Source organism: Scyliorhinus torazame, chromosome 5 (assembly GCF_047496885.1).
Source record: "Scyliorhinus torazame isolate Kashiwa2021f chromosome 5, sScyTor2.1, whole genome shotgun sequence".
NCBI lineage: Eukaryota > Metazoa > Chordata > Chondrichthyes > Carcharhiniformes > Scyliorhinidae > Scyliorhinus > Scyliorhinus torazame.
Window position 1 is genome coordinate 138,212,287 of NC_092711.1, and position 19,463 is coordinate 138,231,749.

General features: G+C 62.3%; 2 protein-coding genes across 2 annotated transcripts in view; one reads left to right on the plus strand and one right to left on the minus strand.

The window, feature by feature from the left end:
* Positions 1 to 18,232, minus strand: part of LOC140417935 (E3 ubiquitin-protein ligase RNF31-like) — a 67,951-nt gene extending 49,719 nt beyond the window's left edge. The window contains exons 1-2 of the mRNA XM_072501367.1: positions 18,208 to 18,232; positions 9,490 to 9,608 (exon numbers count right to left, since the gene is read on the minus strand). Of these exons, the coding sequence (XP_072357468.1) occupies positions 9,490 to 9,608; positions 18,208 to 18,232 (144 nt within the window). The remainder of the gene's footprint in view (positions 1 to 9,489; positions 9,609 to 18,207) is intronic.
* Positions 18,233 to 19,072: 840 nt separating this feature from the next.
* The window catches only part of LOC140417936 (E3 ubiquitin-protein ligase RNF31-like), a 106,454-nt gene continuing 106,063 nt past the window's right edge, over positions 19,073 to 19,463 (plus strand). Inside the window, exon 1 of the mRNA XM_072501368.1 lies at positions 19,073 to 19,114. Coding sequence (XP_072357469.1) covers positions 19,073 to 19,114 — 42 coding nt within the window. The remainder of the gene's footprint in view (positions 19,115 to 19,463) is intronic.

A 19,463-nucleotide genomic window follows, 5' to 3' on the forward strand; every position in this document is an offset into this window, starting at 1 on the left:
AGGGAGCTGGATTAACATCAGTACAGATACAGTCAGTAACACAGGGTGCTGGGGGGAGAGGAGTTACTGAGTAACAGTGTGAGGGAGCTGGATTAACATCAGTACCGATACAGTCAGTAACACAGGGTGCTGGGGAGAGGGGTTACTGAGTGACAGTGTGAGGGAGCTGGATTAACATCAGTATAGAAACAGTCAGTAACACAGGGTGCTGGGGGATGGGGTTACTGAGTGACAGTGTGAGGGAGCTGGATTAACATCAGTACAGACACAGTCAGGAACACAGGGTGTGGGGGGAGAGGGTTTACTGAGTGACAGTGTGAGGGAGCTGGATTAACATCAGTACAGATACAGTCAGTAACGCAGGGTGCTGGGGGGAGAGGGGTTACTGAGTGACAGTGTGAGGGAGCTGGATTAACATCAGTACAGACACAGTCAGTAACACAGGGTGCTGGGGGAGAGGGGTTACTGAGTGACAGTGTGAGGGAGCTGGATTAACATCAGGACAGACACAGTCAGTAACACAGCGTGCTGGGGAGAGGGGTTACTGAGTGACAGTGTGAGGGAGCTGGATTAACACCGTACAGATACAGTCAGTAACACAGGGTGCTGGGGAGAGGGGTTACTGAGTAACAGTGTGAGGGAGCTGGATTAACATCAGTACCGATACAGTCAGTAACACAGGGTGCTGGGGAGAGGGGTTACTGAGTGATAGTGTGAGGGAGCTGGATTAACATCAGTACAGATACAGTCAGTAACACAGGGTGCTGGGGAGAGGGGTTACTGAGTGACAGTGTGAGGGAGCTGGATTAACATCAGTACAGATACAGTCAGTAACACAGGGTGCTGGGGAGAGGGGTTACTGAGTGACAGTGTGAGGGAGCTGGATTAACATCAGTACAGATACAGTCAGTAACACAGGATGCTGGGGAGAGGGGTTACTGAGTAACAGTGTGAGGGAGCTGGATTAACATCAGTACCGATACAGTCAGTAACACAGGGTGCTGGGGAGAGGGGTTACTGAGTGACAGTGTGAGGGAGCTGGATTAACATCAGTACAGATACAGTCAGTAACACAGGGTGCTGGGGGGAGAGGGGTTACTGAGTGACAGTGTGAGGGAGCTGGATTAACATCAGTACAGATACAGACAGTAACACAGGGTGCTGGGGGAGAGGGGTTACTGAGTGACAGTGTGAGGGAGCTGGATTAACACCAGTACAGATACAGTCAGTAACACAGGGTGCTGGAGAGAGGGGTTACTGAGTGACAGTGTGAGGGAGCTGGATTAACATCAGTACATATACAGTCAGTAACACAGGGTGCTGGGGAGAGGGGTTACTGAGTGACAGTGTGAGGGAGCTGGATTAACATCAGTATAGAAACAGTCAGTAACACAGGGTGCTGGGGGATGGGGTTACTGAGTGACAGTGTGAGGGAGCTGGATTAACATCAGGACAGATACAGTCAGTAACACAGGGTGCTGGGGGGAGAGGAGTTACTGAGTGACAGTGTGAGGGAGCTGGATTAACATCAGTACAGATACAGTCAGTAACACAGGGTGCTGGGGAGAGAGGGGTTACTGAGTGACAGTGTGAGGGAGCTGGATTAACATCAGTATAGAAACAGTCAGTAACACAGGGTGCTGGGGGATGGGGTTACTGAGTGGCAGTGTGAGGGAGCTGGATTAACATCAGGACAGACACAGGCAGTAACACAGGGTGCTGGGGGAGAGGGTTTACTGAGTGACAGTGTGAGGGAGCTGGATTAACATCAGTACAGATACAGTCAGTAACACAGGGTGCTGGGGGAGAGGGGTTACTGAGTGACAGTGTGAGGGAGCTGGATTAACATCAGTACAGATACAGTCAGTAACACAGGGTGCTGGGGGTGAGGAGTTACTGAGTGACAGTGTGAGGGAGCTGGATTAACATCAGTACAGATACAGTCAGTAACACAGGGTGCTGGAGGAGAGGGGTTACTGAGTGACAGTGTGAGGGAGCTGGATTAACATCAGTACAGATACAGTCAGTAACACAGGGTGCTGGGGAGAGAGGGGTTACTGAGTGACAGTGTGAGGGAGCTGGATTAACATCAGTACAGATACAGTCAGTAACACAGGGTGCTGGGGGAGAGGGGTTACTGAGTGACAGTGTGAGGGAGCTGGATTAACATCAGTACAGATACAGTCAGTAACACAGGGTGCTGGGGAGAGAGGGGTTACTGAGTGACAGTGTGAGGGAGCTGGATTAACATCAGTACAGATACAGTCAGTAACACAGGGTGCTGGAGAGAGGGGTTACTGAGTGACAGTGTGAGGGAGCTGCATTAACATCAGTACAGATACAGTCAGTAACACAGGGTGCTGGGGAGAAGGGTTACTGAGTGACAGTGTGAGGGAGCTGGATTAACATCAGTACAGACACAGTCAGTAACACAGGGTGCTGGGGAGGGGGGTTACTGAGTGACAGTGTGAGGGAGCTGGATTAACATCAGTACAGACACAGTCAGTAACACAGGGTGCTGGGGGGAGAGGGGTTACTGAGTGACAGTGTGAGGGAGCTGGATTAACATCAGTACAGATACAGTCAGTAACACAGGGTGCTGGGGGAGAGGAGTTACTGAGTGACAGTGTGAGGGAGCTGGATTAACATCAGTACAGATACAGTCAGTAACGCAGGGTGCTTGGGGATGGGGTTACTGAGTGACAGTGAGGGAGCTGGATTAACATCAGTACAGATACAGTCAGTAACACAGGGTGCTGGGGGAGAGGGGTTACTGAGTGACAGTGTGAGGGAGCTGGATTAACATCAGTACAGACACAGTCAGTAACACAGGGTGCTGGGGGGAGAGGAGTTACTGAGTGACAGTGTGAGGGAGCTGGATTAACATCAGTACAGATACAGTCAGTAACACAGGGTGCTTGGGGATGGGGTTACTGAGTGACAGTGAGGGAGCTGGATTAACATCAGTACAGATACAGTCAGTAACACAGGGTGCTGGGGGAGAGGGGTTACTGAGTGACAGTGTGAGGGAGCTGGATTAACATCAGTACAGACACAGTCAGTAACACAGGGTGCTGTGGGAGAGGGGTTACTGAGTGACAGTGTGAGGGAGCTGGATTAACATCAGTACAGATACAGTCAGTAACACAGGGTGCTGGCGGATGGGGTTACTGAGTGACAGTGTGAGGGAGCTGGATTAACATCAGTACAGACACAGTCAGTAACACAGGGTGCTGGGGGAGAGGGGTTACTGAGTGACAGTGTGAGGGAGCTGGATTAACATCAGTACAGATACAGTCTGTAACACAGGGTGCTGGGGAGAGGGATTACTGAGTGATAGTGTGAGGGAGCTGGATTAACATCAGTATAGATACAGTCAGTAACACAGGGTGCTGGGGGGAGAGGGGTTACTGAGTGACAGTGTGAGGGAGCTGGATTAACACCAGTACAGATACAGTCAGTAACACAGGGTGCTGGAGAGAGGGGTTACTGAGTGACAGTGTGAGGGAGCTGGATTAACATCAGTACATATACAGTCAGTAACACAGGGTGCTGGGGAGAGGGGTTACTGAGTGACAGTGTGAGGGAGCTGGATTAACATCAGTATAGAAACAGTCAGTAACACAGGGTGCTGGGGGATGGGGTTACTGAGTGACAGTGTGAGGGAGCTGGATTAACATCAGGACAGATACAGTCAGTAACACAGGGTGCTGGGGGGAGAGGAGTTACTGAGTGACAGTGTGAGGGAGCTGGATTAACATCAGTACAGATACAGTCAGTAACACAGGGTGCTGGGGAGAGAGGGGTTACTGAGTGACAGTGTGAGGGAGCTGGATTAACATCAGTATAGAAACAGTCAGTAACACAGGGTGCTGGGGGATGGGGTTACTGAGTGGCAGTGTGAGGGAGCTGGATTAACATCAGGACAGACACAGGCAGTAACGCAGGGTGCTGGGGGGAGAGGAGTTACTGAGTGACAGTGTGAGGGAGCTGGATTAACATCAGTACAGATGCAGTCAGTAACACAGGGTGCTGGGGGAGAGGGTTTACTGAGTGACAGTGTGAGGGAGCTGGATTAACATCAGTACAGATACAGTCAGTAACACAGGGTGCTGGGGGAGAGGGGTTACTGAGTGACAGTGTGAGGGAGCTGGATTAACATCAGTACAGATACAGTCAGTAACACAGGGTGCTGGGGGTGAGGAGTTACTGAGTGACAGTGTGAGGGAGCTGGATTAACATCAGTACAGATACAGTCAGTAACACAGGGTGCTGGAGGAGAGGGGTTACTGAGTGACAGTGTGAGGGAGCTGGATTAACATCAGTACAGATACAGTCAGTAACACAGGGTGCTGGGGAGAGAGGGGTTACTGAGTGACAGTGTGAGGGAGCTGGATTAACATCAGTACAGATACAGTCAGTAACACAGGGTGCTGGGGGAGAGGGGTTACTGAGTGACAGTGTGAGGGAGCTGGATTAACATCAGTACAGATACAGTCAGTAACACAGGGTGCTGGGGAGAGAGGGGTTACTGAGTGACAGTGTGAGGGAGCTGGATTAACATCAGTACAGATACAGTCAGTAACACAGGGTGCTGGAGAGAGGGGTTACTGAGTGACAGTGTGAGGGAGCTGCATTAACATCAGTACAGATACAGTCAGTAACACAGGGTGCTGGGGAGAAGGGTTACTGAGTGACAGTGTGAGGGAGCTGGATTAACATCAGTACAGACACAGTCAGTAACACAGGGTGCTGGGGAGGGGGGTTACTGAGTGACAGTGTGAGGGAGCTGGATTAACATCAGTACAGACACAGTCAGTAACACAGGGTGCTGGGGGGAGAGGGGTTACTGAGTGACAGTGTGAGGGAGCTGGATTAACATCAGTACAGATACAGTCAGTAACACAGGGTGCTGGGGGAGAGGAGTTACTGAGTGACAGTGTGAGGGAGCTGGATTAACATCAGTACAGATACAGTCAGTAACACAGGGTGCTTGGGGATGGGGTTACTGAGTGACAGTGAGGGAGCTGGATTAACATCAGTACAGATACAGTCAGTAACACAGGGTGCTGGGGGAGAGGGGTTACTGAGTGACAGTGTGAGGGAGCTGGATTAACATCAGTACAGACACAGTCAGTAACACAGGGTGCTGGGGGGAGAGGAGTTACTGAGTGACAGTGTGAGGGAGCTGGATTAACATCAGTACAGATACAGTCAGTAACACAGGGTGCTTGGGGATGGGGTTACTGAGTGACAGTGAGGGAGCTGGATTAACATCAGTACAGATACAGTCAGTAACACAGGGTGCTGGGGGAGAGGGGTTACTGAGTGACAGTGTGAGGGAGCTGGATTAACATCAGTACAGATACAGTCAGTAACACAGGGTGCTGGCGGATGGGGTTACTGAGTGACAGTGTGAGGGAGCTGGATTAACATCAGTACAGACACAGTCAGTAACACAGGGTGCTGGGGGGAGAGGAGTTACTGAGTGACAGTGTGAGGGAGCTGGATTAACATCAGTACAGATACAGTCAGTAACACAGGGTGCTGGGGAGAGAGGGGTTACTGAGTGACAGTGTGAGGGAGCTGGATTAACATCAGTATAGAAACAGTCAGTAACACAGGGTGCTGGGGGATGGGGTTACTGAGTGGCAGTGTGAGGGAGCTGGATTAACATCAGGACAGACACAGGCAGTAACGCAGGGTGCTGGGGGGAGAGGAGTTACTGAGTGACAGTGTGAGGGAGCTGGATTAACATCAGTACAGATGCAGTCAGTAACACAGGGTGCTGGGGGAGAGGGTTTACTGAGTGACAGTGTGAGGGAGCTGGATTAACATCAGTACAGATACAGTCAGTAACACAGGGTGCTGGGGGAGAGGGGTTACTGAGTGACAGTGTGAGGGAGCTGGATTAACATCAGTACAGATACAGTCAGTAACACAGGGTGCTGGGGGTGAGGAGTTACTGAGTGACAGTGTGAGGGAGCTGGATTAACATCAGTACAGATACAGTCAGTAACACAGGGTGCTGGAGGAGAGGGGTTACTGAGTGACAGTGTGAGGGAGCTGGATTAACATCAGTACAGATACAGTCAGTAACACAGGGTGCTGGGGAGAGAGGGGTTACTGAGTGACAGTGTGAGGGAGCTGGATTAACATCAGTACAGATACAGTCAGTAACACAGGGTGCTGGGGGAGAGGGGTTACTGAGTGACAGTGTGAGGGAGCTGGATTAACATCAGTACAGATACAGTCAGTAACACAGGGTGCTGGGGAGAGAGGGGTTACTGAGTGACAGTGTGAGGGAGCTGGATTAACATCAGTACAGATACAGTCAGTAACACAGGGTGCTGGAGAGAGGGGTTACTGAGTGACAGTGTGAGGGAGCTGCATTAACATCAGTACAGATACAGTCAGTAACACAGGGTGCTGGGGAGAAGGGTTACTGAGTGACAGTGTGAGGGAGCTGGATTAACATCAGTACAGACACAGTCAGTAACTAAGGGTGCTGGGGAGGGGGGTTACTGAGTGACAGTGTGAGGGAGCTGGATTAACATCAGTACAGACACAGTCAGTAACACAGGGTGCTGGGGGGAGAGGGGTTACTGAGTGACAGTGTGAGGGAGCTGGATTAACATCAGTACAGATACAGTCAGTAACACAGGGTGCTGGGGGAGAGGAGTTACTGAGTGACAGTGTGAGGGAGCTGGATTAACATCAGTACAGATACAGTCAGTAACACAGGGTGCTTGGGGATGGGGTTACTGAGTGACAGTGAGGGAGCTGGATTAACATCAGTACAGATACAGTCAGTAACACAGGGTGCTGGGGGAGAGGGGTTACTGAGTGACAGTGTGAGGGAGCTGGATTAACATCAGTACAGACACAGTCAGTAACACAGGGTGCTGGGGGGAGAGGAGTTACTGAGTGACAGTGTGAGGGAGCTGGATTAACATCAGTACAGATACAGTCAGTAACACAGGGTGCTTGGGGATGGGGTTACTGAGTGACAGTGAGGGAGCTGGATTAACATCAGTACAGATACAGTCAGTAACACAGGGTGCTGGGGGAGAGGGGTTACTGAGTGACAGTGTGAGGGAGCTGGATTAACATCAGTACAGACACAGTCAGTAACACAGGGTGCTGTGGGAGAGGGGTTACTGAGTGACAGTGTGAGGGAGCTGGATTAACATCAGTACAGATACAGTCAGTAACACAGGGTGCTGGCGGATGGGGTTACTGAGTGACAGTGTGAGGGAGCTGGATTAACATCAGTACAGACACAGTCAGTAACACAGGGTGCTGGGGGAGAGGGGTTACTGAGTGACAGTGTGAGGGAGCTGGATTAACATCAGTACAGATACAGTCTGTAACACAGGGTGCTGGGGAGAGGGATTACTGAGTGATAGTGTGAGGGAGCTGGATTAACATCAGTATAGATACAGTCAGTAACACAGGGTGCTGGGGGAGAGGGGTTACTGAGTGACAGTGTGAGGGAGCTGGATTAACATCAGTACAGACACAGTCAGTAACACAGGGTGCTGTGGGAGAGGGGTTACTGAGTGACAGTGTGAGTGAGCTGGATTAACATCAGTACAGATACAGTCAGTAACACAGGGTGCTGGGGAGAGGGGTAACTGAGTGACAGTGTGAGGGAGCTGGATTAACATCAGTACAGATACAGTCAGTAACACAGGGTGCTGGTGGATGGGGTTACTGAGTGACAGTGTGAGGGAGCTGGATTAACATCGGTACAGATACAGTCAGTAACACAGGGTGCTGTGGGAGAGGGGTTACTGAGTGACAGTGTGAGGGAGCTGGATTAACATCAGTACAGATACAGTCAGTAACACAGGGTGCTGGGGGAGAGGGGTTACTGAGTGACAGTGTGAGGGAGCTGGATTAACATCAGTACAGATACAGTCAGTAACACAGGGTGCTGGGGGGAGAGGGGTTACTGAGTGACAGTGTGAGGGAGCTGGATTAACATCAGTACAGATACAGTCAGTAACACAGGGTGCTGGGAGAGAGGGGTTACTGAGTGACAGTGTGAGGGAGCTGGATTAACATCAGTACAGATACAGTCAGTAACACAGGGTGCTGGGGGAGAGGGGTTACTAAGTGACAGTGTGAGGGAGCTGGATTAACATCAGTATAGATACAGTCAGTAACACAGGGTGCTGGGGGGAGAGGGGTTACTGAGTGACAGTGTGAGGGAGCTGGATTAACATCAGTACAGACACAGTCAGTAACACAGGGTGCTGGGGGAGAGGGGTTACTAAGTGACAGTGTGAGGGAGCTGGATTAACATCAGTATAGATACAGTCAGTAACACAGGGTGCTGGGGGGAGAGGGGTTACTGAGTGACAGTGTGAGGGAGCTGGATTAACATCAGTACAGATACAGTCAGTAACACAGGGTGCTGGGGAGAGAGGGGTTACTGAGTGACAGTGTGAGGGAGCTGGATTAACATCAGTACAGATACAGCCAGTAACCCAGGGTGCTGGGAGAGAGGGGTTACTGAGTGACAGTGTGAGGGAGCTGGATTAACATCAGTACAGATACAGTCAGTAACACAGGGTGCTGGGGGAGAGGGGTTACTGAGTGACAGTGTGAGGGAGCTGGATTAACATCAGTACAGATACAGTCAGTAACACAGGGTGCTGGGGGGAGAGGGGTTACTGAGTGACAGTGTGAGGGAGCTGGATTAACATCAGTACAGATACAGTCAGTAACACAGGGTGCTGAGGGGAGAGAGGTTACTGAGTGACAATGTGAGGGAGCTGGATTAACATCAGTACAGATACAGTCAGTAACACAGGGTGCTGGGGGGAGAGGGGTTACTGAGTGACAGTGTGAGGGAGCTGGATTAACATCAGTACAGATACAGTCAGTAACACAGGGTGCTGGGAGAGAGGGGTTACTGAGTGACAGTGTGAGGGAGCTGGATTAACATCAGTACAGATACAGTCAGTAACACAGGGTGCTGGGGAGAGGGGTTACTGAGTGATAGTGTGAGGGGGCTGGATTAACATCAGTACAGATACAGTCAGTAACACAGGGTGCTGGGGGGAGAGGGGTTACTGAGTGATAGTGTGAGGGAGCTGCATTAACATCAGTACAGATACAGTCAGTAACACAGGGTGCTGAGGGGAGAGAGGTTACTGAGTGACAATGTGAGGGAGCTGGATTAACATCAGGACAGATACAGTCAGTAACACAGGGTGCTGGGGGGAGAGGGGTTACTGAGTGACAGTGCGTTGGAGCTGGATTAACATCAGTACAGACACAGTCAGTAACACAGGGTGCTGGGGGAGAGGGTTTACTGAGTGACAGTGTGAGGGAGCTGGATTAACATCAGGACAGATACAGTCAGTAACACAGGGTGCTGGGGGGAGAGGGGTTACTGAGTGACAGTGCGTTGGAGCTGGATTAACATCAGTACAGAAAACCCTGATGAATGAAGCAGATAAAGAGGCTACTACTCACTTTCTTGCCAAGGAAGGTGTTGTAACATCCGCTGCAGAATTCATGCTGACACTGGGAGCAGGTGAAGTGCATGCAACCTCCCTTCGCCAGGGAATAACGGAATTTACAGTTTGGACAATCTGTGGGAGTGGGGGAGACAAGAGTGTTAAAGAGAATGAGAGTGATGGAGAAGGACAAAGGGGGAGGGTGGGAAGGGAGGGAGAGAGGCGTGAGGGAGGTACAAGGGGGGGGGGGGCAGGGACAGGCAGAGGGGAGGGAGGGGACAGTGGGGGAGGGAGGGACAGACAGAGGGGAGGGAGGGGGGACAGAGGGGGGGGAGGGACAGAGGGTGGGGAAGGGGGTGACAGTGGGGGAGGGAGGGACAGGGGGGAGGGGGGAGGGAGGGGGGTGAGGGGGGAGGGGACAGAGGGGGACGGGGGCACGGAGGGGGGGGCAGTGGGGGAGGGAGGGACGGGGGGAGGGACAGAGGTGGGCAGGGAGGGACAGAGGTGGGCAGGGAGGGACAGAGGGGGGGCAGGGAGGGACAGAGGTGGGGCAGGGAGGGACAGAGGGGGGGCAGGGAGGGACAGAGGGGGGGCAGGGAGGGACAGAGGGGGGGCAGGGAGGGACAGAGGGGGGCAGGGAGGGACAGAGGGGGGCAGGGAGGGACAGAGGGGGGCAGGGAGGGACAGAGGGGGGGCAGGGAGGGGCAGAGGTGGGCAGGGAGGGGCAGAGGTGGGCAGGGAGGGGCAGAGGTGGGCAGGGAGGGACAGAGGTGGGCAGGGAGGGACAGGGGGGGGCAGGGAGGGTCAGAGGGGGGGGGGCAGGGAGGGACACGGGGGGGCAGGGAGGGACAGAGGAGGGGAGGGAGGGACAGAGGAGGGGAGGGAGGGACAGAGGAGGGGCAGGGAGGGACAGAGGGGGACAGAGGGGGGGGAGGGAGGGACAAAGGGGGGGGCAGGGAGGGACAGAGGGGGGGGCAGGGAGGGACAGAGGGGGGGAGGGAGGGACGAGGGGGGGGCAGGGAGGGACAGAGGGGGGGGAGGGAGGGAGGGACAGAGGGGGGAGGGAGGGAGGGACAGAGGGGGGAGGGAGGGAGGGACAGAGGGGGGTAGGGAGGGACAGGGGGGGTAGGGAGGGACAGGGGGGGTAGGGAGGGACAGGGGGGGTAGGGAGGGACAGGGGGGGTAGGGAGGGACAGGGGGGGTAGGGAGGGACAGGGGGGTAGGGAGGGACAGGGGGGTAGGGAGGGACAGGGGGGTAGGGAGGGACAGGGGGGGTAGGGAGGGACAGGGGGGGTGAGGGAGGGAAGGGGGGTGAGAAAGGGAAGGGGGGTGAGCGAGGGAGAGTGGGGGAGGGAGGGCGGAGGGAGGGCGGGAGAGGGCGGAGGGAGGGCGGGAGAGGGGGAGGGAGGGCGGGAGAGGGGGAGGGAGGGCGGGAGAGGGGGAGGGAGGGCGGGAGAGGGGGAGGGAGGGCGGGAGAGGGGGAGGGAGGGCGGGAGAGGGGGAGGGAGGGCGGGAGAGGGGGAGGGAGGGCGGGAGAGGGGGAGGGAAGGCGGGAGAGGGGGAGGGAGGGCGGGAGAGGGGGAGGGAGGGCGGGAGAGGGGGAGGGAGGGCGGGAGAGGGGGAGGGAGGGCGGGAGGGAGAGGGGCAGAGGGGCGGGAGGGAGGGAGGCGGGGCGAGCGGAGGCGGGGGCGAGCGGAGGCGGGGGCGAGCGGAGGCGGGGGCGAGCGGAGGCGGGGGCGAGCGGAGGCGGGGGCGAGCGGAGGCGGGGGCGAGAGGAGGCGGGGGCGAGAGGAGGCGGGGGCGAGAGGAGGCGGGGGCGAGAGGAGGCGGGGGCGAGAGGAGGCGGGGGCGAGAGGAGGCGGGGGCGAGAGGAGGCGGGGGCGAGAGGAGGCGGGGGCGAGAGGAGGCGGGGGCGAGAGGAGGCGGGGGCGAGAGGAGGCGGGGGCGAGAGGAGGCGGGGGCGAGAGGAGGCGGGGGCGAGAGGAGGCGGGGGCGAGAGGAGGCGGGGGCGAGAGGAGGCGGGGGCGAGAGAGGGGGGGCGAGAGAGGGGGGGCGAGAGAGGGGGGGCGAGAGAGGGGGGGCGAGAGAGGGGGGGGCGAGAGAGGGGGGGGCGAGAGAGGGGGGGGCGAGAGAGGGGGGGGCGAGAGAGGGGGGCGAGAGAGGGGGGCGAGAGAGGGGGGCGAGAGAGGGGGGGCGAGAGAGGGGGGGAGAGAGTGGGGGGGAGAGAGTGGGGGGGGAGAGAGAGTGGGGGCGAGAGAGGGGGGGGCGAGAGAGGGGGGGGCGAGAGAGGGGGGGGCGAGAGAGGGGGGGGCGAGAGAGGGGGGGGCGAGAGAGGGGGGGGCGAGAGAGGGGGGGGCGAGAGAGGGGAGGCGAGAGAGGGGGGCGAGAGAGGGGGGCGAGAGAGGGGGGCGAGAGAGGGGGGGCGAGAGAGGGGGGCGAGAGAGGGGGGGCGAGAGAGGGGGACGGAGATGGAGAGATGGGGGCGAGAGGAGGCGGGGGCGAGAGGAGGCGGGGGCGAGAGGAGGCGGGGGCGGGAGGAGGCGGGGGCGAGAGGAGGCGGGGGCGAGAGGAGGCGGGGGCGAGAGGAGGCGGGGGCGAGAGGAGGCGGGGGCGAGAGGAGGGGGGGCGAGAGGAGGGGGGGCGAGAGGAGGGGGGGCGAGAGAGGGGGGGCGAGAGAGGGGGGGGCGAGAGAGGGGGGGGCGAGAGAGGGGGGGGCGAGAGAGGGGGGGGTGAGAGAGGGGGGGGCGAGAGAGGGGGGGGCGAGAGAGGGGGGGCGAGAGAGGGGGGGCGAGAGAGGGGGGGCGAGAGGGGGGGGGCGAGAGGGGGGGGGCGAGAGGGGGGGGCGAGAGGGGGGGGCGAGAGGAGGCGGGGGCGAGAGGAGGCGGGGGCGAGAGGAGGCGGGGGCGAGAGGAGGCGGGGGCGAGAGGAGGCGGGGGCGAGAGGAGGCGGGGGCGAGAGGAGGCGGGGGCGAGAGGAGGCGGGGGCGAGAGGAGGCGGGGGCGAGAGAGGGGGGGGCGAGAGAGGGGGGCGAGAGAGGGGGGGCGAGAGAGGGGGGGCGAGAGAGGGGGGGCGAGAGAGGGGGGGCGAGAGAGGGGGGGCGAGAGAGGGGGGCGAGAGGGGGGGGCGAGAGGGGGGGCGAGAGAGGGGGGGTGAGAGAGGGGGGGCGAGAGAGGGGGGGGGGCGAGAGAGGGGGGCGAGAGAGGGGGGGCGAGAGAGGGGGGGCGAGAGAGGGGGGGGGCGAGAGAGGGGGGGGCGAGAGAGGGGGGGCGAGGGAGGGGGGGGGCGAGAGAGGGGGGGGCGAGAGAGGGGGGGGCGAGAGAGGGGGGGGCGAGAGAGGGGGGGGCGAGAGAGGGGGGGGCGAGAGAGGGGGGGGCGAGAGAGGGGGGGGCGAGAGAGGGGGGGCGAGAGAGGGGGGGGGCGAGAGAGGGGGGGGCGAGTGAGGGGGGGGCGAGAGAGGGGGGGCGAGAGAGGGGGGGGCGAGAGAGGGGGGGCGAGAGAGGGGGGGCGAGAGAGGGGGGGGCGAGAGAGGGGGGGGGCGAGAGAGGGGGGGGCGAGAGAGGGGGGGGCGAGAGAGGGGGGGGCGAGAGAGGGGGGGGCGAGAGGGGGGGGCGAGAGAGGGGGGGGCGAGAGAGGGGGGGGCGAGAGAGGGGGGGGCGAGAGAGGGGGGGGCGAGAGAGGGGGGGCGAGAGAGGGGGGGGCGAGAGAGGGGGGGCGAGAGAGGGGGGGCGAGAGAGGGGGGGCGAGAGAGGGGGGGCGAGAGAGGGGGGTGAGAGAGGGGGGGCGAGAGAGGGGGGGGCGAGAGAGGGGGGGCGAGAGAGGGGGGCGAGAGAGGGGGGGGCGAGAGAGGGGGGGCGAGAGAGGGGGGGCGAGAGAGGGGGGGCGAGAGAGGGGGGGCGAGAGAGGGGGGGCGAGAGAGGGGGGGCGAGAGAGGGGGGGCGAGAGAGGGGGGGGCGAGAGAGGGGGGGCGAGAGAGGGGGGGCGAGAGAGGGGGGGCGAGAGAGGGGGGGCGAGAGAGGGGGGGCGAGAGAGGGGGGGCGAGAGAGGGGGGGCGAGAGAGGGGGGGCGAGAGAGGGGGGGCGAGAGAGGGGGGGCGAGAGAGGGGGGGCGAGAGAGGGGGGGCGAGAGAGGGGGGGCGAGAGAGGGGGGGCGAGAGAGGGGGGGGGAGAGAGGGGGGGGAGAGAGGGGGGGCGAGAGAGGGGGGGCGAGAGAGGGGGGCGAGAGAGGGGGGCGAGAGAGGGGGGGCGAGAGAGGGGGGGCGAGAGAGGGGGGCGAGAGTGGGGGGGCGAGAGAGGGGGGCGGAGATGGAGAGATGGGGGCGAGCGAGGGGGGGCGAGAGAGGGGGGGCGAGAGAGGGGGGCGGAGATGGAGAGATGGGGGGCGAGCGAGGGGGGGGCGAGCGAGGGGGGGGCGAGAGAGGGGGGGCGAGAGAGGGGGGGCGAGAGAGGGGGGGCGAGAGAGGGGGGGGCGAGAGAGGGGGGGGCGAGAGAGGGGGGGGCGAGAGAGGGGGGGGGCGAGAGAGGGGGGGGCGAGAGAGGGGGGGGCGAGAGAGGGGGGGGCGAGAGAGGGGGGGGCGAGAGAGGGGGGGGCGAGAGAGGGGGGGGCGAGAGAGGGGGGGGCGAGAGAGGGGGGGGCGAGAGAGGGGGGGGCGAGAGAGGGGGGGGCGAGAGAGGGGGGGGCGAGAGAGGGGGGGGCGAGAGAGGGGGGCGAGAGAGGGGGGCGAGAGAGGGGGGGCGAGAGAGGGGGGCGAGAGAGGGGGGCGAGAGAGGGGGGGCGAGAGAGGGGGGGGCGAGAGAGGGGGGGGCGAGAGGGGGGGGCGAGAGAGGGGGGGGCGAGAGAGGGGGGGGCGAGAGGGGGGGGCGAGAGAGGGGGGCGAGAGAGGGTGGGCGAGGGGGGGCGAGAGAGGGGGGGTGAGAGAGGGGGGGCGAGAGAGGGGGGGCGAGAGAGGGGGGGCGAGAGAGGGGGGCGGAGATGGAGAGATGGGGGCGAGAGAGGGGGGCGAGAGAGGAGGGGGCGAGAGAGGGGGGCGAGAGAGGGGGGGGCGAGAGAGGGGGGGGCGAGAGAGGGGGGGGCGAGAGAGGGGGGGCGAGAGAGGGGGGGGCGAGAGAGGGGAGCGAGAGAGGGGGGGCGAGAGAGGGGGGGGCGAGAGAGGGGGGGCGAGAGAGGGGGGGGGGGGGGGGGGCGAGAGAGGGGGGGCGAGAGAGGGGGGGGCGAGAGATGGAGAGATGGGGGCGAGAGACGGGGGTGCGAGAGAGGAGGGTGCGAGAGAGGGGGATGCGAGAGAGGGGGAGGCGAGAGAGGGGGAGGCGAGAGAGGGGGAGGCGAGAGAGGGGGGAGGCGAGAGAGGGGAGGCGAGAGAGGGGGAGGCGAGAGAGGGGGGCGGAGATGGAGAGATGGGGGGCGAGAGAGGGGGGCGAGAGAGTGGGGGCGAGAGAGGAGGGGTGAGAGAGGGGGGTGCGAGAGGGGGGGGGCGAGAGAGGGGGGGCGAGAGAGGGGGGGCGAGAGAGGGGGGCGAGAGAGGGGGGGCGAGAGAGGGGGGGGGCGAGAGAGGGGGGGGCGAGAGAGGGGGGGGCGAGAGAGGGGGGGGCGAGAGAGGGGGGGGGGCGAGAGAGGGGGGGCGAGAGGGGGGGGGGCGAGAGAGGGGGGGCGAGAGGGAGGGGGCGGGAGGGAGGGGCGAGAGAGGGCGAGAGAGGGGGGGCGAGAGAGGGGGGGCGAGAGAGGGGGGGCGAGAGAGGGGGGGCGAGAGAGGGGGGGCGAGAGAGGGGGGGCGAGAGAGGGGGGGCGAGAGAGGGGGGGGCGAGAGAGGGGGGGGCGAGAGAGGGGGGGGCGAGAGAGGGGGGGCGAGAGGGGGGGGGCGAGAGGGGGGGGCGAGAGAGGGGGGGGCGAGGGGGGGGGGCGAGAGAGGGGGGGCGAGAGAGGGGGGGCGAGAGAGGGGGGGGCGAGAGAGGGGGGGCGAGAGAGGGGGGGCCGAGAGAGGGGGGGCCGAGAGAGGGGGGGGGGCGAGAGAGGGGGGGGCGAGAGAGGGGGGGGGCGAGAGAGGGGGGGCGAGAGAGGGGGGGCGAGAGAGGGGGGGGCGAGAGAGGGGGGCGAGAGAGGGGGGCGAGAGAGGGGGGGCGAGAGAGGGGGGGGCGAGAGAGGGGGGGCGAGAGAGGGGGGGCGAGAGAGGGGGCGGAGATGAGAGATGGGGCGAGCGAGGGGGGCGAGAGGGGGGCGGAGAGGGGGGGGGGGAGAGGGGGGGGGGGGAGGGGGGGGCGAGAGAGGGGGGCGGAGATGGAGAGAGGGGGGGGCGAGAGAGGGGGGGGCGAGGAGAGGGGGGGCGAGAGAGGGGGGGGCGAGAGAGGGGGGGGCGAGAGAGGGGGGGGCGAGAGAGGGGGGGCGAGAGAGGGGGGGCGAGAGAGGGGGGGGCGAGAGAGGGGGGCGAGAGAGGGGGGGCGAGAGAGGGGAGGGCGAGAGAGGGGGGCGAGAGAGGGGGGGCGAGAGGGGGGGGCGAGAGAGGGGGGGGCGAGAGGGGGGGGGCGAGAGAGGGGGGGGCGAGAGAGGGGGGGGCGAGAGAGGGGGGCGAGAGAGGGTGGGCGAGGGGGGGCGAGAGAGGGGGGGCGAGAGAGGGGGGGCGAGAGAGGGGGGGCGAGAGAGGGGGGCGAGAGAGGGGGGGCGAGAGAGGGGGGGCGAGAGAGGGGGGGGCGAGAGAGGGGGGCGGAGATGAAGAGATGGGGGGCGAGAGAGGGGGGGCGAGAGAGGAGGGGCGAGAGAGGGGGGGCGAGAGAGGGGGGGGCGAGAGAGGGGGGGCGAGAGAGGGGGGGGCGAGAGAGGGGGGGCGAGAGAGGGGAGCGAGAGAGGGGGGGGCGAGAGAGGGGGGGGCGAGAGAGGGGGGGGCGAGAGAGGGGGGGGCGAGAGAGGGGGGGGCGAGAGAGGGGGGCGAGAGATGGAGAGATGGGGGCGAGAGACGGGGGTGCGAGAGAGGAGGGTGCGGAGAGAGGGGGATGCGAGAGAGGGGGAGGCGAGAGAGGGGGGGCGAGAGAGGGGGGGCGAGAGAGGGGGGCGAGAGAGGGGGGGCGAGAGAGGGGGGGCGAGAGAGGGGGGGCGAGAGAGGGGGGGGCGAGAGAGGGGGGGGCGAGAGAGGGGGGGGGCGAGAGAGGGGGGCGAGAGGGGGGGGGCGAGAGAGGGGGGGGCGAGGGGGGGGGCGAGAGAGGGGGGGCGAGAGAGGGGGGGCGAGAGAGGGGGGGCGAGAGAGGGGGGGGGCGAGAGAGGGGGGGGCGAGAGAGGGGGGGCCGAGAGAGGGGGGGGGCGAGAGAGGGGGGGGCGAGAGAGGGGGGGGCGAGAGAGGGGGGGCAAGAGAGGGGGGGGGCGAGAGAGGGGGGGCGAGAGAGGGGGGGCGAGAGAGGGGGGGCGAGAGAGGGGGGGCGAGAGAGGGGGGGCGAGAGAGGGGGGGCGAGAGAGGGGGGGCGAGAGAGGGGGGCGGAGATGGAGAGATGGGGCGAGCGAGGGGGGCGAGAGAGGGGGGGCGAGAGAGGGGGGCGGAGATGGAGAGATGGGGGGCGAGCGAGGGGGGGCGAGAGAGGGGGGGGGCGAGAGAGGGGGGGGCGAGAGAGGGGGGGGCGGAGAGAGGGGGGGGCGAGAGAGGGGGGGGCGAGAGAGGGGGGCGAGAGAGGGGAGGGCGAGAGAGGGGGGGCGAGAGAGGGGGGGCGAGAGAGGGGGGGGCGAGAGAGGGGGGGGCGAGAGAGGGGGGCGAGAGAGGGGGGGGCGAGAGAGGGGGGGCGAGAGAGGGGGGGCGAGAGAGGGGGGGCGAGAGAGGGGGGCGAGAGAGGGGGGCGAGAGAGGGGGGGCGAGAGAGGGGGGGCGAGAGAGGGGGGGCGAGAGAGGGGGGGCGAGAGAGGGGGGGCGAGAGAGGGGGGGCGAGAGAGGGGGGGCGAGAGAGGGGGGGGCGAGAGAGGGGGGGCGAGAGAGGGGGGGCGAGAGAGGGGGGGCGAGAGAGGGGGGGCGAGAGAGGGGGGGCAAGAGAGGGGGGGCAAGAGAGGGGGGGGCAAGAGAGGGGGGGCAAGAGAGGGGGGGCGGAGATGGAGAGATGGGGGGCGAGAGAGGGGGGGCGAGAGAGGAGGGGCGAGAGAGGGGGGGCGAGAGAGGGGGGGGCGAGAGAGGGGGGGCGAGAGAGGGGGGGCAAGAGAGGGGGGGCGAGAGAGGGGGGGCGAGAGAGGGGGGGCGAGAGAGGGGGGGCGAGAGAGGGGGGGCGAGAGAGGGGGGGCGAGAGAGGGGGGGCGAGAGATGGAGAGATGGGGGCGAGAGACGGGGGTGCGAGAGAGGAGGGTGCGAGAGAGGGGGATGCGAGAGAGGGGGAGGCGAGAGAGGGGGAGCCGAGAGAGGGGGAGGCGAGAGAGGGGGAGGCGAGAGAGGGGGAGGCGAGAGAGGGGGAGGCGAGGGGGGGGGCGAGGGGGGGGGGGCAAGAAAAGAGGTGAAGGGGAAAAGAATTGGGTGGGGGAAAAGAGATACACATCTTTCCTTCAACAAATCCATTCTCGCCCATAGGCGATCTAAGGTTGGGGGGGGGTGGGGGCTCAAGTGGTGGAGAACGGAGGCTGACGCTCCAATCAGGGGAGAATGGAGGCTGGGGGTCGGGTGGGGGAATTGGAGGGTGGGGTTGTGAGGGGCGGGGGGGTGGTGAGAGGGTGGGAACAGTTAGCGTCTAAGGCCCGTCTGAGCAACCCGGCCTTCCTCAGTGTTGTGAACCATCATTCACGCACACCATCGTACAACCCTGGATCCGCCATTTTCCCAACTCATTGATCTTAGCCTCCCAACAGATTCCACGTCCCTGCCGGCCCCCGGATCAACTACCTCCGGAAAATACCTACCTGTACAGTGAATGGTAGAACCCTCAAGAGTATTGACAGTCAGAGAGATCTAGGTGTACAGGTCCACAGGTCACTGAAAGGGCAACACAGGTGGAGAAGGTAGTCAAGAAGGCATATGGCATACTTGCCTTCATTGGCCGGGGCGTTGAGTATAAGAATTGGCAAGTCATGTTGCAGCTGTATAGAACCTTAGGCCACACTTGGAGTATAGTGTTCAATTCTGGTCGCCACACTACCAGAAGGATGTGGGGCTTTAGCGAGGGTGCAGAAGAGATTTACCAGAATGTTGCCTGGTATGGAGGGCATAAGCTATGAGGAGCGATTGAATAAACTCGGTTTGTTCTCACTGGAACGAAGGAGGTTGAGGGGCGACCTGATAGAGGTATACAAAATTATGAGGGGCATAGACAGAGTGGATAGTCAGAGGCTTTTCCCCAGGGTAGAGGGGTCAATTACTAGGGGGCATAGGTTTAAGGTGAGAGGGGCAAGGTTTAGAGGAGATGTACGAGGCAAGTTTTTTACGCAGAGGGTAGTGGGTGCCTGGAACTCGCTACCGGAGGAGGTAGTGGAAGCAGGGACGATAGTGACATTCAAGGGGCATCTTGACAAATATATGAATAGGATGGGAATAGAAGGATACGGACCTAGGAAGTGGAGAAGATTGTAGTTTAGTCGGGCAGTATGGTCGGCACGGGCTTGGAGGGCCGAAGGGCCTGTTCCTGTGCTGTACATTTCTTTGTTCTTTGGAATGGTGTGATGAACGTAGGAATTTCAGATAGAGTGTATGTATATGGTGCGGTAAGGTTAAAAGTCTGGGTTAATTTGTGTATGACTGCTGCAGTCCTGTTTATCAAAATCCTGGTGTGGAAGGCCGCCAGGCTTTGTGGCTACAAGAGGTGCAACTAAAGCATCGTAAAAGTTGGGCTGATGGAGTTTTGATTATAGAATGAGGGTTCCCTGGGGAGTAGATAATTGGAGACATTGTCTGGAATTTTCCAGTCCTTGCGGTTTACTTTTACTGCCAGTATCGCATCCCCGCCTGCTGGTTTCACGGCAGCATGGGTGGTTCCAATGGGAAATCCCATTGACAAGCGGCAGGGAGATAGAATCCCGTTGGCAGCGAACGGTTGAGAACCAAAGCAGCTGG